The sequence below is a fragment of the Scyliorhinus torazame genome, chromosome 4 (genome assembly GCF_047496885.1).
Source record: "Scyliorhinus torazame isolate Kashiwa2021f chromosome 4, sScyTor2.1, whole genome shotgun sequence".
Lineage (NCBI taxonomy): Eukaryota > Metazoa > Chordata > Chondrichthyes > Carcharhiniformes > Scyliorhinidae > Scyliorhinus > Scyliorhinus torazame.
The window spans coordinates 67,785,885-67,804,674 of record NC_092710.1 but is presented as its reverse complement, the minus strand read 5'-3'; the positions used below and the strand labels follow the sequence as shown (position 1 = coordinate 67,804,674).

At 43.8% G+C, this 18,790-nt stretch overlaps 1 protein-coding gene across 1 annotated transcript in view; it reads left to right on the top strand.

Annotated features, from left to right (window-relative positions):
* Window positions 1-18,790, top strand: part of LOC140411386 (uncharacterized) — a 190,482-nt gene that overhangs the window by 155,028 nt on the left and 16,664 nt on the right. The window contains 6 exon segments of the mRNA XM_072500500.1: window positions 288-459; window positions 549-614; window positions 6,949-7,844; window positions 9,042-9,907; window positions 14,829-14,915; window positions 15,125-15,295. Coding sequence (XP_072356601.1) covers window positions 288-459; window positions 549-614; window positions 6,949-7,844; window positions 9,042-9,907; window positions 14,829-14,915; window positions 15,125-15,295 — 2,258 coding nt within the window.

Genomic DNA, 18,790 nt, shown 5'->3' with positions numbered 1-18,790 from the left:
TTTCTCACTTCCAGAATTGTCCTTTCCCTGTCCCCTGAGTTCTGATACACTGCTGTTTTATTTCTGAGTAAATCATAAAGCGTGGCATCAGGAATTAAGTGTGACCTCGTTGATGATTGAATTACGATATTTATAGAATTTTCACCCATGTTCACCATGGATCAGGACCCAACCCAGTAACTGCTATCAGTGCTCAAAATAACTGGAAATCCCATCACTGAGCAGATCTTTCTTCCTCATTGTCAGTGTTGTTTTTCATACCGTATATTCATTATTATTCATTACAGAAAATCACTGAGCTTGCGGAGAAGGGAAACCGGGTGGGCAGTTCCAAACTTCTCCTAAATCTGGTGATGGAAAAAAGGTCTCACGCCCGAAGAGTGGTGTGGGAATCCTTTGTGAAATTGCGCCGCGGGGTTCCAAAGTTGGATAAAATACTGAACGAAATACAAGAACTTGGTACAGTAAAATCTCACACTAAATTAATTATTTCAGACTTGGCTACAGATTATTTTAATAACATTGTGACATTTAAATGATTTATACAGGTTCTGATCCATTTGATTATATGAACATCGCACAAGGTTTATCTGAAGCACCCAATCACTTGAAAGGTAAATGATTAAATGGATATTTCAAAGAACAATTTTGTGTTTACGTGGCATCTTTAACTTGGTAAAACATTCCAAGGTGCTCGGCAGGAGCATCAACAAATAAAATGTGATTCAAGCTGCAGAAGGGAGCATCAGACTCTTCTGGCAAAGATTAAGGCCTGAATTTTTTGGATGGCAGGGTTTCCCTTCCCGTCAGCCAAAAGGTTGGTGGGGAACCCTGCAGCGATGAGCTGCAGTGGATGGAGAGGAAATTCAGACAATTGCCTTGGCGCAAATCCTGGAACTGAAGATGAGTTTAAGCGGTCCCACGGTGGGTAGGATAGTAAAGGCCTGAAGGGCTGCAAAGGGGTTGATTGGGATGTCGGGGGGGGGGGCAGTGTGGGGTGGGGAGGGGTCCTGTGACTATTGGACCTAAAGTGTGGGGTGGGGGGAGAAACTGTCAAAAGCTGAAGGCATCGCCTATTAGTTTAGGGCTGCTGTTGATAAAGAGTCAAGAGTTCTGCTTCTTTCCCAAGCCACCTTTATTTTTCCTTGAACACACTCCATACAAAGCTCTATCACCACACCAAGTGCCACCTGCAACCCTTTACATATCAGTATCAATTATTGGATACTTAACATCAATTTGACATGTAATTGGAATGCCTAACATCGCATGCCCAAGATCAAAACCTGTTGTCTTTTGGGCTTCCTCCATGCCAGGTTAACCCTACCATCAATCTAAAAGTTAAGGCTGTGTGGGAAAAGTGGCCAATGGCCTCAATTTGGGCAAGGTATGCGTTCCATCTGAGAGTAAAGTCGGGCCTAATTTACATCTTTAAAGTGTCGATGGTAGCCATGATGTGGAGATGCCAGTGTTGGACTGGGGTGGGCACAGTAAGAAGTCTTACAACACCAGGTTAAAGTCCAACAGGTTTGATTGGAATCACTAGCTTTTGGAGGAAAGCTCCTTCATCACTCACCTGATGAAGGAGCTACGCTTTCCAGGGGAAATTTCCAGGGGAAAACAGCAGCAGCCAGAGCAGTGGCACCACGGCTGGCTCTGATGTTCAGAAGGGAGGGTCAAAGCGCAGAAGAGTAATAGTTATAGGGGACTCTATAGTCAGGGGCACAGATAGGCGCTTCTGTGGACGTGAAAGAGACTCCAGGATGGTATGTTGCCTCCCTGGTGCCAGGGTCCAGGATGTCTCCGAACGGGTAGAGGGAATCCTGAAGGGGGAGGGCAAACAGGCAGAGGTCGTTGTACATATTGGTACTAACGACATAGGCAGGAAGGGGCATGAGGTCCTGCAGCAGGAGTTCAGGGAGCTAGGCAGAAAGTTAAAAGACAGGACCTCGAGGGTTGTAATCTCGGGATTACTCCCTGTGCCACGTGCCAGTGAGGCTAGAAATAGGAAGATAGAGCAGACAAACACGTGGCTAAACAGCTGGTGTAGGAGGGAGGGTTTCTGTTATCTGGACCACTGGGAGCTCTTCCGGGGCAGGTGTGACCTGTATAAGATGGACGGGTTGCATCTAAACCGGAGAGGCATAAATATCCTGGCCGCGAGGTTTGCTAGTGTCACACGGGAGGGTTTAAACTAGTATGGCAGGGGGGTGGGCATGGGAGCAATAGGTCAGAAGGTGAGAGCATTGAGGGAGAACTAGGGAATAGGGACAGTGTGGCTCTGAGGCAGCGCAGACGGGGAGAAGTTGCTGAACACAGCGGGTCTGGTGGCCTGAAGTGCATATGTTTTAATGCAAGGAGCATTACGGGTAAGGCAGATGAACTTAGAGCTTGGATTACTACTTGGAACTATGATGTTGTTGCCATTACAGAGACCTGGTTGAGGGAAGGGCAGGATTGGCAGCTAAACGTTCCAGGATTTAGATGTTTCAGGCGGGATAGAGGGGGATGTAAAAGGGGAGGCGGAGTTGCGCTACTTGTTCAGGAGAGTATCACAGCTATACAGCGAGAGGACACCTCAGAGGGCAGTGAGGCTATATGGGTAGAGATCAGGAATAAGAAGGGTGCAGTCACAATGTTGGGGGTATACTACAGGCCTCCCAACAGCCAGCGGGAGATAGAGGAGCAGATAGGTAGACAGATTTTGGAAAAGAGTAAAAACAACAGGGTTGTGGTGATGGGAGACTTCAACTTCCCCAATATTGACTGGGACTCACTTAGTGCCAGGGGCTTAGACGGGGCAGAGTTTGTAAGGAGCATCCAGGAGGGCTTCTTAAAACAATATGTAAACAGTCCAACTAGGGAAGGGGCGGTACTGGACCTGGTATTGGGGAATGAGCCCGGCCAGGTGGTAGATGTTTCAGTAGGGGAGCATTTCGGTAACAGTGACCACAATTCAGTAAGTTTTAAAGTACTGGTGGACAAGGATAAGAGTGGTCCGAGGATGAATGTGCTAAATTGGGGGAAGGCTAATTATAACAATATTAGGCGGGAACTGAAGAACATAGATTGGGGGCGGATGTTTGAGGGCAAATCAACATCTGACATGTGGGAGGCTTTCAAGTGTCAGTTGAAAGGAATACAGGACAGGCATGTTCCTGTGAGGAAGAAAGATAAATACGGCAATTTTCGGGAACCTTGGATGACGAGTGATATTGTAGGCCTCGTCAAAAAGAAAAAGGAGGCATTTGTCAGGGCTAAAAGGCTGGGAACAGACGAAGCCTGTGTGGCATATAAGGAAAGTAGGAAGGAACTTAAGCAAGGAGTCAGGAGGGCTAGAAGGGGTCATGAAAAGGCATTGGCAAATAGGGTTAAGGAAAATCCCAAGGCTTTTTACACTTACATAAAAAGTAAGAGGGTAGCCAGGGAAAGGGTTGGCCCACTGAAGGATAGGCAAGGGAATCTATGTGTGGAGCCAGAGGAAATGGGCGAGGTACTAAATGAATACTTTGCATCAGTATTCACCAAAGAGAAGGAATTGGTAGATGTTGAGTCTGGAGAAGGGGGTGTAGATAGCCTGGGTCACATTGTGATCCAAAAAGACGAGGTGTTGGGTGTCTTAAAAAATATTAAGGTAGATAAGTCCCCAGGGCCGGATGGGATCTACCCCAGAATACTGAAGGAGGCTGGAGAGGAAATTGCTGAGGCCTTGACAGAAATCTTTGGATCCTCGCTGTCTTCAGGGGATGTCCCGGAGGACTGGAGAATAGCCAATGTTGTTCCTCTGTTTAAGAAGGGTGGCAGGGATAATCCCGGGAACTACAGGCCGGTGAGCCTTACTTCAGTGGTAGGGAAATTACTGGAGAGAATTCTTCGAGACAGGATCTACTCCCATTTGGAAGCAAATGGACGTATTAGTGAGAGGCAGCACGGTTTTGTGAAGGGGAGGTCGTGTCTCACTAACTTGATAGAGTTTTTCGAGGAGGTCACTAAGATGATTGATGCAGGTAGGGCAGTAGATGTTGTCTATATGGACTTCAGTAAGGCCTTTGACAAGGTCCCTCATGGTAGACTAGTACAAAAGGTGAAGTCACACGGGATCAGGGGTGAACTGGCAAGGTGGATACAGAACTGGCTAGGCCATAGAAGGCAGAGAGTAGCAATGGAGGGATGCTTTTCTAATTGGAGGGCTGTGACCAGTGGTGTTCCACAGGGATCAGTGCTGGGACCTTTGCTCTTTGTAGTATATATAAATGATTTGGAGGAAAATGTAACTGGTCTGATTAGTAAGTTTGCAGACGACACAAAGGTTGGTGGAATTGCGGATAGCGATGAGGACTGTCTGAGGATACAGCAGGATTTAGATTGTCTGGAGACTTGGGCGGAGAGATGGCAGATGGAGTTTAACCTGGACAAATGTGAGGTAATGCATTTTGGAAGGGCTAATGCAGGTAGGGAATATACAGTGAATGGTAGAACCCTCAAGAGTATTGAAAGTCAAAGAGATCTAGGAGTACAGGTCCACAGATCACTGAAAGGGGCTACACAGGTGGAGAAGGTAGTCAAGAAGGCATACGGCATGCTTGCCTTCATTGGCCGGGGCATTGAGTATAAGAATTGGCAAGTCATGTTGCAGCTGTATAGAACCTTAGTTAGGCCACACTTGGAGTATAGTGTTCAATTCTGGTCGCCACACTACCAGAAGGATGTGGAGGCTTTAGAGAGGGTGCAGAAGAGATTTACCAGAATGTTGCCTGGTATGGAGGGCATAAGCTATGAGGAGCGATTGAATAAACTCGGTTTGTTCTCACTGGAACGAAGGAGGTTGAGGGGCGACCTGATAGAGGTATACAAAATTATGAGGGGCATAGACAGAGTGGATAGTCAGAGGCTTTTCCCCAGGGTAGAGGGGTCAATTACTAGGGGGCATAGGTTTAAGGTGAGAGGGGCAAAGTTTAGAGTAGATGTACGAGGCAAGTTTTTTACACAGAGGGTAGTGGGTGCCTGGAACTCACTACCGGAGGTGGTAGTGGAGGCAGGGACGATAGGGACATTTAAGGGGCATCTTGACAAATATATGAATAGGATGGGAATAGAAGGATACGGACCCAGGAAGTGTAGAAGATTGTAGTTTAGTCGGGCAGTATGGTCGGCACGGGCTTGGAGGGCCGAAGGGCCTGTTCCTGTGCTGTACATTTCTTTGTTCTTTGTTTGTTTGTTCTTTAAGCATGTATGTGATGGGTGAATGGGACTTGGTGCAAGTTAGGGCATAGAAAACAGTTTTGGTTGGGTTAAGTGTATGGAGGGTATATGATGGGAGGTCAGTGAGGAGTGAGTACCAGAAATTACTCAAATTTCAAGATAAAGGAATGGATGAGAGTTTGAGCACCAGATGAGGTGAGGCAGGGGTGTCGTCAGGCAGTGTTCTGAAGGTGAAAGTGGACGGCCTGATATGGTGTTGTAGGTGGAAACTCACATTTGTTAAAATACTCAAATGTTCATTTAGCCATTTGTTTAGAGAAGGTAAGAATTTGGGAGCCAGATGTTCAAAGGATGTGGAATCAATATTCTAGGTTGTCTGGGTCGGCCACAAATCCTCAACTATTTTCTGTAGATTCAAGGTACAATTTATTCAGTGTCTGTCCTGTCCTGTAAATATCCAGCAACACATCAACGCGTTGTGGGCGGTTTGCTATGCCCCTCCAATGGCATTTTTCTTGACGACAGGAGGTTGTGTGCCGTTGGCTGATGGTGGGATTTTATGATCCGGCTGTTTTCAGTGGAATTTTGCTTTGAATCCAACTCACTCTCTCTTTCTCTCTCTCTTCCCCCCCCCCTCCCCCCCCAAACCTCCAAAACCACTAGGAAATCCACGGTGAGGGGTCGCTGTCGGTGGGACTGAAAGATCCCATCAGCAAAAAGAGCCAGAATATAGCACCCCCACTATTTCATTTAATCAAACTGTTGATTACTATTGTATGTGAAGACTTAAAACTTAGATCCGCATACAGTGTTAGACCCTGTCCATATCTGGCAGGGTTCTGGTACTCTGAAATCCTATACACACTGACAGGATCCTGATCTACCTGGTGAATCCCTGTACACATCCTGGCAGGGTTCTGCTACACTGTAAAACCCTGTACACACCTGGCAGGATCTTGATACACTGTGAAACCTGGTTTTAGAATGCGATATGTATTTTCATCTTAATACAATCCTCCAATGTGCCTCAAAGTTGCTTTGTGCTCACAAGCAAAGGGCAGTGCCTGAGGCAGATAGTAAGGGTTACCTTTGCCCGCATTAATCTTTCCCCTCCTATCTTTGGCGATAATGCAATCTAATGAAGCATTAAAAGAAAAGACAAGGCAAATATAAAAATAGCTGAGCTAGAGGTAACTGATCAGAGTTTCAGCTGTGGTGGAGCTCTGATGCTAATCTGGCTTTAGATGATCATAGTTCACAGAAACCCAGCACTGTCAGATTGTACACCTTTGTCCATTCAGTCTTGTTCCCCTTTCACTGAACACAACATCCCAGGTAATCTGCAAAAGGTCTGATGTGGTAGCAATGGGACTCCAGATCAATCTTGGTACTGATCCCCTACCGATATCCAGTGCTCTGTTTCCCATTACTGCGGAATATAAACACCACTGAAGGATTCAAAGATTGAACTACTATATTCTCTAATGTATATAATCAGCATCACGTGTGAATTTGTGATGTCTCTCGTACAGAGCTAGCTCGACAAGACTCATTAACAGAAACAGAAGATCATCTGTTCAATAAATATAGAATCATGTCAGAATTTTCTCAGTGTTGATCACTTTCAAGTGAACTTTCCATTCACTTGAGTTTTTATTGAATTAAATCTGTCGCTTCAGCAAAATGAAGTTGAGAGGTTATATTAATACAACTAACATTGAAAACCACTCTCTATTCTAATTGAAGCTGTCCAACAGAAGCACAAGGAGACACTTCGGGTACAAAATGAAACACTGAGAGTGAACACTATCCTAATAAAGGTGAAGGTTAAGATTTTCCAGCTGGTTGATCGATACGCTGAGTTAACAGTCATTTCTAATGTTCGAGATCGGACACTTGTAGAACATGAACTGCTGGCAAGAGGCCGAGACCATGAAGAGTGGAGAGAGAAACACCTCCGGAGAGAACTAGAAAAAATCCGAACTGATCAATTGTTTCAAAGTAGATTTTCCTGGAGAAAATCCAAATTTGGGAGTTCAGCAGTAGTGAGTGGAGTCCCGGGAATTCGAAAAACAACAATGGTACAAAAGATTGTTCATGACTGGGTCACTGGGAAAATATACCCCCATTTTCAATTTGTTTTCAGTTTTAAATTTCGGGATTTGAACATTATTAACTGTAGAATAAACCTGAGGAATCTGATACTGGATCAGTATCCTTACTTTGGAAATGTTCTGGACGATCTCTGGAAGAACCCAGAGGGATTACTGTTTATATTTGATAGTTTGGATGAATTCATGGACAGTATTGATTTTTCTGACAATCTGAGAAATACAGAACCTCAGTCCATGTGCACAGATCCCGAATGCTGGTGTGAGGTGTCTGACATTGTGTACAGTTTAATACAGCACAAGCTGCTCCCAGGATGTTCAGTGCTAGTGACCAGCCGCCCCACTGAATTACAGCTACTGGAAAAGTCTGAGATCAGTGTCTGGGCAGAAATCCTGGGATTTGTTGGTGATGAACGGAAGGAATATTTCAACAAGTTTTTTGAAGATCAGGCGGTGGCAACAGATGTTTTCAAACATGTGGAGGAGAACGAGATCCTGTACACCATGTGCTGTACACCTTTCTTTGAGAAGGTGACTGAACAGGTCGACGAGGGTAGAGCAGTTGACGTGGTGTATATGGATTTCAGCAAAGCATTTGATAAGGTTCCCCACGGTAGGCTATTGCAAAAAATACGGAGGCTGGGGATTGAGGGTGATTTAGAGATGTGGATCAGAAATTGGCTAGCTGAAAGAAGACAGAGGGTGGTGGTTGATGGGAAATGTTCAGAATGGAGTACAGTCACAAGTGGAGTACCACCAGGATCTGTTCTGGGGCCGTTGCTGTTTGTCATTTTTATCAATGACCTAGAGGAAGGCGCAGAAGGGTGGGTGAGTAAATTTGCAGACGATACTAAAGTCGGTGGTGTTGTCGATAGTGTGGAAGGATGTAGCAGGTTACAGAGGGATATAGATAAGCTGCAGAGCTGGGCTGAGAGGTGGCAAATGGAGTTTAATGTAGAGAAGTGTGAGGTGATTCACTTTGGAAGGAATAACAGGAATGCGGAATATTTGGCTAATGGTAAAGTTCTTGAAAGTGTGGATGAGCAGAGGGATCTAGGTGTCCATGTACATAGATCCCTGAAAGTTGCCACCCAGTTTGATAGGGTTGTGAAGAAGGCCTATGGAGTGTTGGCCTTTATTGGTAGAGGGATTGAGTTCCGGAGTCGGGAGGCCATGTTGCAGCTGTACAGAACTCTGGTACGGCCGCATTTGGAGTATTGCGTACAGTTCTGGTCACCGCATTATAGGAAGGACGTGGAGGCTTTGGAGCGGGTGCAGAGGAGATTTACCAGGATGTTGCCTGGTATGGAGGGAAAATCTTATGAGGAAAGGCTGATGGACTTGAGGTTGTTTTCGTTGGAGAGAAGAAGGTTAAGAGGAGACTTAATAGAGGCATACAAAATGATCAGGGGGTTGGATAGGGTGGACAGTGAGAGCCTTCTCCCGCGGATGGATATGGCTGGCACGAGGGGACATAACTTTAAACTGAGGGGTAATAGATATAGGACAGAGGTCAGAGGTAGGTTCTTTACGCAAAGAGTAGTGAGGCCGTGGAATGCCCTACCTGCTACAGTAGTGAACTCGCCAACATTGAGGGCATTTAAAAGTTTATTGGATAAACATATGGATGATAATGGCATAGTGTAGGTTAGATGGCTTTTGTTTCGGTGCAACATCGTGGGCCGAAGGGCCTGTACTGCGCTGTATTGTTCTATGTTCTATGTTCTATGCTACAACCCTTCCTATTGCTGGATCCTTGGTCTGGCACTGGGTCCGTCCTTTACACAAAGAGACAGGAAACAGCAGCAAGTTCCCAAGACCATCACCCAACTATATTCCTACTATATTTACAACATTCTGAAAAACCATAGCCCAGAGAATGAAAACCCTCAGGATGTGTTTCTGAAGCTTGGTGAGATGGCCTTCGTGGGAGTTTCTGAGAAGAAGATTGTTTTTGAAAATGGAGATTTGATCAAGTATAATCTGCAACCTTCGCAGTTCTTGTCTGGGTTCATGATGGAACTTTTGGAGAGAGATGATTCTGCCCAGAGGGTGGTTTACCTATTCGCACACCTCACTATCCAAGAATTTGTAGCTGCACTCGCATAATTTCTGACTCCGGATCCCAGAGACATCCGCAAACTCCTCAATGAAGCTCAGAGCAAGGAAGACGGGTGATTTGAGATATTTCTCCGTTTTGTTGCTGGTCTCTCCTCCCCACAATCGGCTCGGCCTCTGGAGGAGTTTCTGGGTCCATTTCTCCATCAAACAATCTGTCAAGTGATTGACTGGGTGAAGGAGAAGGTTGAAGGTCAGATTGGAAACACAGAGACAGAAACTGGAAAAAGGAACCTCCTGAACACATTGCATTACCTGTTTGAGTCTCAGAATAAAACACTGGCTTGTTCCACATTAGGATCTGTGAAAACGCTTACATTTACTGAATTGCGACTGACCCCGATTGACTGTGCGGTCCTGTCTCATGTCATTGGACTCTGTGATACAATAAAACACCTCGATCTAGAGTTCTGCTTCATTCAGCGTGAAGGACTCCAGCGGCTGGTATCTGTTCTGCACAAATGCCAGGAGTTGAGGTAACTGATTGTTTTGTCCTATTGTCCTATTTTCGTTGTTGGAGAAACTTTTGCTATGTTACAAAAAACTTTTGCTGTTACAAAAGGGGGAAAAAAGTACCTTTTTAGTCAAAGAAAAGAGATAGAGTTTGAAAAACTTTACAGAATAAGAAGCCAAGTGTCTAATGCTGAAGTGGAAACTAAGAATGATGTACAAGTTGCTATTTGGCGCACTTTGTGGTGATTTGAACAATTTTATATTTTTCAGCATAATTGTACAATAATATCGATTTATAACCTTAAATTCCAGTGCCAATCGAAGTATTTGTTTAAACGGGAGCTATTTACCATCTCACCTGTATCTTTTGTATAGGGTTGACAAGGGGATGCAAGTCCTGTATACCATAAATAATTAAATGGTTTCCAGATTGGAGGGTGAAATATATTGGTTAGAAAATAATGTCAAGAGATCTTTTCAAGTCTAATTATCTAAAATTGCTCCCACTTCTGTACCTTAAATGAGGAAACTGGTGGTGTTTTAAAGGCTCAAATTGCTCTGTTACACATTTATACCCAGAATGCACTCCACTGGAGAACCAGGAGGAATTTCCAGGAATCTGTCCCACTTAAACTCTGAAGAAGAGTCATACGGACTCGACGTTTCTCTCCCTCCACCGATTCTGCCAGACCTGCTGAGTTTGCCCAGCAATTTCTGTTTTTATTCCATGAGTCCTTCTCTTGACTTTTGCCCTTTTTTCTTTGGCAGCTTATCGAAGGGCTTTTGGAAATCCATGTATACTACATCTACTGGTTCCCTTTCATCTGCCCTATTAGCGACATCCTCAAAAAACTCCAATAAATTTGTCAAACAAGATTTCCCTTCAGCAAAACCATGTTGTCTTGTTCTAATGAGATGATGCTTTTCTCAGTGCTTTGTTAAGACTTCCTTCATAACAAATACCAGCAATTTACCCAGTGATTGATGATAGGCTAACTGGCCTGTAGTTAACTTTTTCTCTCTTCCTCCTTACTTGAAAAGTGATGCAACATTTGGCAACTTCCAATCTGATTGGACTGTCCACTAATCCAAGGAATTTTGGAAAATCATAACTAGTGCATCCACTTTCTCCGCAACTATCTCTTTTAGAATTCGAGAATGTAGGTCATCAGGTCCCGGTGTGGTTCCAAACTCCAGATTTTAGTCTCTTAAGTTTCTCCTATAATTATTCTCTACTAATATTTTTTTTCTCTCTTTAGCCCTGGGTGACTGTTATTAAAATTAGTGTCCTCCACTGTAAGATAGGCACAAACTATTTGTTCAATACCTCTGGCATTTCCTCATTCCCTGTGATCAATACCTCCGGCATTTCCTCATTCCCTGTGATCATTTCTCCTGTCTGCTTCTCAGGGAACAAAGTTTACTTTTGCAGCTCTCTTCCTTTTTACATTCAAATAAAAGCTCTTACAATCTGTTTAAATATTTCTGGCTTGTTTACACATCTATGTTTTTCCCATTTTACAAAGTTTCAACTTTGCTGTTTTCTGTAACATTCCCAATCCTCTTTTTGCAACACTGTAAGCCTATTACATAGAATTTTTTTTACAGTGCAGAAGGAGGCCATTCGGCCCATTGAGTCTGCACCGGCTCTTGGAAAGAGCACCCTACCCAAGGTCAACACCATCACCCTAACTCCATAACCCAGTAACCCCACCTAATCCCCATATCCCAGTAACCCCACCCAACACTAAGGGCAATGTTTGGACACTATGGGCAATTTAGCATGGCCAATCCACCTAACCCGCACACCTTTGGACCGTGGGAGGAAACCGGAGCACCCGTGGAGAATGTGCAGACTCCGCACAGACAGTGACCCAAGGCAGGAATCGAACCTGGGACCCTGGAGCTGTGAAGCAATTGTGCTATCCACAATGCTACCGTGCTGCCCTATTATAATAGTCTAATGATATCTTTAACTTCCTGAGTGAGCCACGGATGGTTCTTTCTTGTTACATATTTGTTTTTCAATAGAATATATGTTTGTTAAATGTTTTCTCCTGTTAAGTTACAGCAATACCTTTCAGTCTATTTACCCAGTTAACCATCGCCATTACTCCCCTCCATACCATTGTTTCGATTCAAAGCTTTTTATTTGCGATTGAAATACACCTCTTTCAGACTTACCATGGAATTGATTTGAACAATCACTATTTCCCTGTGGAATTACAGATTAACCCTGTCTCATTACACTATCCTAGACCTGAGACAGCTTTTTCTTCATCGGACGGCACAGTGACCCAGTGGTTAGCACTGTTGCCTCACGGTGCCGAGGACCCAGATTTGATTCCGGCCCTGGGTCACTGTCCACGTAGAGTTTGCACATTCTTCTCGTGTCTCCGTGGGTCTCGCTCCCACAACCCAAAGATGTGCAGGGTAGGCAGATTGGCCGTGCTAAATTGCCCCTCAATTGGGAAAAAAAGAATTGGGCACTTCAGCTTATTCTTGATTAATTTCACAACCTATTGTTCCAAGAAAGTGCAACAAAAACAATCTATGGGGTTGCACAGTGGCTAGCACTGCTGCTTCATAGCGCCAGGGATCTGGGTTCAATTCCAGCCTTTGGTGGCTGCCTGTGTGGAGTTTGCACGTTCTTCCCATGTCTGCGTGGGTTTCCTCCGGGTGCAATGGTTTCCTTCCACGGTCCAGGGATGTGCAGGTCCAGGGATGTGCAGGTTAAGTGGGGTTATGGGGACAGGGTGGGAAGTGGGTCTCGGTAGTGTGCTCTTTCAAAGTGTCGGTGCACCCGATGGGCCGAATGGCCTCCTTCTGCACTGCAGGATTCTAAGATTCTATTCTATGACTCAAAATATAGCTTCTGGACCACCCTTGCCAATTTGATTGTCCCAGACTACATGAAGATTAAAACCCTCTGTAATTATTACATTGCGTTTGTTAGAAGTACCAATAGTTTCTCGTTCAATGCTCTGTCCAATTAGGTAACTATAATTAGAGGGCCGATAAATAACTCCCATCAGTGTTTTCTGATGCTTACTCTTCCTAATTTCACCCGAACCCAGACTGATTCTACTTCATGATCTTCTGAAGTCAAACCCTTTTTCACGCATATCCTCGTGACATTCTTTGCTGTCAGGCCCACTCCACATCCATTGCTTTTCTGTCTGTCTTTCTATTTGTGTACCCTGGAATATTTATTTCCAAATTTTGATCACCTATTACCCATTTCTCTGCAATGGCGAGTAACTCTAATTCATTTACCTCTCATTGTGCCACACGTTTACCTATTTTATTGTAGATGCTTTGCGTGTTCAAATTTTAAAAAATTGATAGATTATTTAAATTTATTCCCTGCTTGACCCTATTTGCTGATGTACAATTTTTGGAAAACTCGCTGACCCGTCCCGCCTCCTTCTGCTTGTCTTTACCCACATTGCTGTACAGTTCCAATGCCTCAGCTGGTCTCTTTGGATTTCTAAGTCTCTTTCACTCAAATCAGGAACCCCACACCCCATCCCATTAGTTAGTTTAATGTCCAGTCCACAGCCTAATTATCTGATTGGCAAGGGTGCTGATCCCTGCCTGGTTTATGTGGAGCCCATATCAACACATTCAATATTCTTCGCTGAGTACTGCTGCCAGTTCCCGCTGAAGCACAACTTCTTGCCACAATGATCTTTGTGCCACAGGTTTCATCCTTTAATCTGCTGGACCCTTTGCACGTGGCTCAGATAACAATCCAGAGATAATTTCATTTGGTCTGTGTTTTAATTTGAAACTGTGTACAAAGTGAGAAGATAGTCAGGGCTACCCTATCACATCACACCGGCCCCAAAAGAATGTCAGTGGAGCAAAGGAAGAACTTGGCGCTTAGGGGTTGTCCATGGTGCTGAGCAGCGCAGGTGGCATTCTGGATTAGAACAGGGTTGACATTCCATAGTGTTGCTGAAGCAGAAGAGCAGGGAGCAAGACTGCCAAGAATAATTGGGTGGCTACCTGCCCAGAAGGAAGGGGTCAAGGCAATGAGGGTGCAGCTGTCTGATGTTGAATGAGAGGCAACGCCCTGTGCAGGAAGAATGCCAATCTGATCATCAGAAGTACACAAAAAATGAAAGGGGGCAGGAAGGCAACAGACGCTAAACCTTCAACACAGAAACTATCGCTGAAGACTGAGCTACAGTGGCATGCTTAAAACCCAGTGATGAAGGAGACAGACTCTCCAGGCAAACGGTCACAGGCGTCTGTGCCCTCGTTACTGAAGACCTCATCACTAATCACAATCGTTGTGGACCTCCTCAAAAAATTCAACTAAGTTTGTCAGGCATGGCCTCGCTGTCATGAATCAATGCTGGCATCCCTAATTAACTGAACTTTTGAGATATTCAGTTACCCTATCCTTGATTATAGACTTGACAATTTCCCCACCACAGATGGTAGGCTAATTGGTCTGTAATTCCCTGGTTTCCTGTGGAGTGACATGAGCAATTTTCCAATCCAGAGGAATAATTCCCGAATCTCGGAAACTCTGAAAGATTATATGTAGGGCGACTACGATATTCCTCCCTACCTCCTTTATCACCCTCGGTTGGACACCGTCAGGCCCTGGGGATTTGTCACTCTGGCTTCCCTGCAACATCTCAGTTCTCTGTGGTGCTTTGAGGCTTTGACACAAACCACAGATTTCTCCCTTGGAACAAGCAGGTCTCAGTAATGGCTGTTCTCCCATCTGCCCCCTCCCCGCTCCCACTGGCTCTAGTTGAACAATAAACCCATTTCCATAACGGTTAATGACATCCCCACACAAATATCATAACTTCAATCAGTTTCCCGCCAGTCCTACGTTTCTGACCCAAAAATAAACCAGCTCCTTTTTCCCTGCTCCTCGTTGAAGGTTTAGCCCATTTTAATGTGTTTCTTACTCTCTGTTAGACTGAGTCACAATAATCTGGGAGATTCAGGAGTGAAACTATTGTCTGCAGCTCTGAGGAATCCGGACTGTAAAATAAAGAAACTGGAGTAAGTACCAAACTGTGCATAGAATAACTGAATGTTTGGAACTAAATGATTATCATGAAACAACTCAAACCAGTAATAGTATTAATATCCATAGTAGAATTAATAGAATCATATCCATACTGTCTATTCTGTAACCCTATGTATGTCCAATTTCACCTCTGACATATTTTATCCAGATTGCTATTGTTTTTATTTCTTGTGATCTCCAGGCTGGATAATAACAATCTCTCAGTTTCTTGTGCCGATGATCTCGCCTCTGCTCTCAGTACAAACCAGTCACTGGCACATCTAGATTTGGGTTATAATAAACTGGGAAATTCAGGAGTGAAACGATTACTTGCAACTCTAAGGAATCCAGATTGTAAAATACAGAACCTGGAGTAAGTACCAGATTGTGAGAGATTATGTTTAAAACAACTGGATGTCTGACACTGTACATTACATACGAACCTATGGAATAGGAGCAGAAGTATACCAATTGCCCCCTCGAGCCTTCTCCAACATTCAGATAAGACCATTGCTAATCTTTTTAATAAATTTAGAGTACCAAGTTAGTTTTTTCCAATTAAGGAGCAATTTAGCATGGCCAATACACCTAACCTGCATATCTTTGGGTTGTTGGGGTGAAAACCACGCAGACACTGGGAGAATGTGCAAACTCCACACAGACAGTGACCTGGGGCTGGGATCGAACCAGGGTCCTCGACGCCGTAGGAACTGCTGATCTCCTGTGTGTTTTGACTTGCAGATTCCCAAATACCTCCATTCCCTTTATTTCCCTTGCCTAACAAGGATCCATCTACCTCTGCCTTAAAAATATTAAATGACCTGTCTCCTCCACCACCTGTGACGGAATTCCATAGTCACAAAACCCTCAGTAATAAAAAATCTCCTCATCTTTGTCCTAAAAGGGCAACCCCTAATTTTAAAATAGCTGTCCCTAGTCCTGGACATGCACATGAGAGCATTCTGTCCATATCCAACTTGTCAAGACAATTCAGCATCTTTTATACTTCAGTCAAGTCACATCTCACTCTTCCAAACTCCAGTGGAAACAAGCCCAGTCTGTCTACCTTATCTTCATAACCCGCTCATTCCAGGTAGCAATCTGTAAACCTCCCCTAAACTGCCTCCAATGCATTTACATTCTTGAGGAAAACAAAACTGCACACAGTTTTGATGGTGCAGTCTCAACAATGCCCTGTATCACTGAAGCATAATATCCTTACTAAGGATAGCATTCCATAAGCCGCCTTAATTACTTGCTGTACCTGGATACCAACGTTTTGTGACTCACACCAGAACATCTCGGTCCCTCTGCACCTCGTAATTATGCAGCCATTCTCCATTGAAATAATGCTCCCCCTTTTTTATTCTTCCTAGCATGGTGAACAAGTTCACATTTTCCCTCATTATACTTCATCTGCCAGGGCGGCACGTGGTACAGTGGGTAGCACTGTTGCTTCACAGCTCCAGGGTCCCAGGTTCGATTCCCGGCTGGGTCACTGTCTTTGTGAGCCTATACATTCTCCCCGTGTCTGCGTGGGTGACCTCCGGTTGCTCCGGTTTCCTCCCACAGTCCAAAGATGTGCAGGTTAGGTGAATTGGCCATGTTGAATTGCCATGGTGTCAACAAATGTTGGGTGGGGTGACGGGGATAGGGTGGAGGTGTGGACTTAAGTAGGGTGTTCTTTCCAAGGGCTGGTGTAGGCCAAATGGCCTCCTTCTTATCTGTAAAGTCTATGAAATCTATGATTATTACCCACTCACTCAACTCATCTATATCCGTCTGGAACCTCCTTGTGTCCTCTCATAACATACTGTCCTACCTATCTTTTGTCATCTACAAATTTAGCTACCATGCCTTCACTCCCCGTCATTGATATAAATTGTTCAAAGTTGAGGCCCCATTAGACCCCCTGCATGATTCCACTCGTCACATCCTGCCAATCAGACAAGGATCCATTTATGCATTCTGTATTTTATGCCAGTCTCACAACCTTCTGTTCATGCTAATATGTTAACCCCTCCACCATATCCTTTTATTTTCTGCAATAACCTTTACTGTGGCACCTTTCAACTGCCATCTGGAAATCCAAGGACAGTGTGTCTGCAAGTTGCCCTTTATCAACAATGCATGTTGGTCCTTCAAGGAGTTTACTTATCAGTAATAGTGTCATTAATAAACACTGCACATTATTATCACCATCGGTATTAGTGTTATTGATCAAATCCACGGATTTAATCCGATTGCTATAACGTGTTTGTCTCTGATCTCCAAGCCTGGTAGCAACAGCCTCACAAATTCTCACCCCTCCTCCCCGTACAAACCAGTCACTGTGAGAAATAATAAATTCTTTACCCGTCAGCCTGGCCTCAATAAAATTCGAGATGGATTTGTAGGCATAGCATTAGTTATTTTTATTTGACTTGCAAGTCTGACTCGTTTCACACAAACCCAGAACGCAAGCTGCCTCCTGGGTCTCCAGAATCGAGTGATTCTGTAGAACAAAGAAATCTCTACCAACACATTCAAATGGCATCAAGTTTCACATACGAGATTCCCATAGGTCATCCTATACCCCTCCTGACCTTGCCATACATCCTAATTGGCTCACTTCTCCTCCCTTTCCCTGGCCTCTTATTACCCAGCATCCTTTTCTCCTCATACTCTAAACACCCCATCCCCCCCCCTTCTTTGCCATGCTCTCTGAAATGCTTTGTCTGTGAACTAACATGAATTAGACCAGCCTATATCTACATCACAGGAACTAATATCTTTAAAGTAACTATTTTATATCACATTTGTCAACTGATAGGTCTGAATATGAGTTACAATAAACTGCGTGAATCAGGAGGGAAACTTTAAATAATGGAAAATTATTCTCCGTAACGGGCAACAGAATAAAAATGTGGACAAAAGAATAAAACGTATGGCATATATGGTATTGTACTGTACAGTTTCACTAACTTTAATTATACATTCAGCTATAGATTTAAACTTTAAAACTTGTCTACTTAAAATTAGAAACTGCGGAAATATGCTGCAAAGGCAGTTCGCAAACTATCAGTCTGTGGCACTGAGAACCCCAACTGTAAAATACAGAAACTGTGTGAGATTGTGTTCATGATAACGGGATGTCTAACACTGTACAGTACCATTAATATCAGTCACAGTGTTATTAATATCGACAGCAACTTGCATTTATAAAGCACCTTTATCAAAGTAAAACTCCCGAGGCACTTCACAGGAACGATATTGAATAGATTTGTGCACCAAGGAAGATAAGGAGATATTAGGACAGGTCACCAAAAGACAAATCAAAGAATTTGTTTATTCAGAAAAGAGAGAGGTGAGCTTCAAGATACAGCTGTCAACAGCAATTATCATCATTTGTAATATTCTTAATAAACTCTGTTCATTGTTGTTAGTATCAGCAATATTATTATAAAAATGCTGCTAATTATTAATAGGCACAAATAAACTTGGCAAAGTTGAAGTCCATCAAATCAAAGGGATAGTGGCAGCATAGATATAAAGTTGGCTCCGTGTTAGGAAACAGACGGTAGTGGTGAAAGATAGTTTTCAGATGGAGGATGGACACTGTGGTACAGTATGTTCACTTTTCGTAATATATATCAACAACAAACTGGGGAGTTAGTGACTTGTTAATATTGTCACTAGACTCATGATGCATCGATCCAAAGTAATGCTCTGAGACCCTGGGTTTGAATCCCACCATGGCAGATGGTGACATGTGAAATCAAGAAAAACAAATTAAAGGTCTAATGATGACCATGAAAATTGGATGTTGCCAATCTCTCAATGGAGGATGCCTGTTGAAATCTACCCGTGGTTAAGTGTAGTCTCGTAT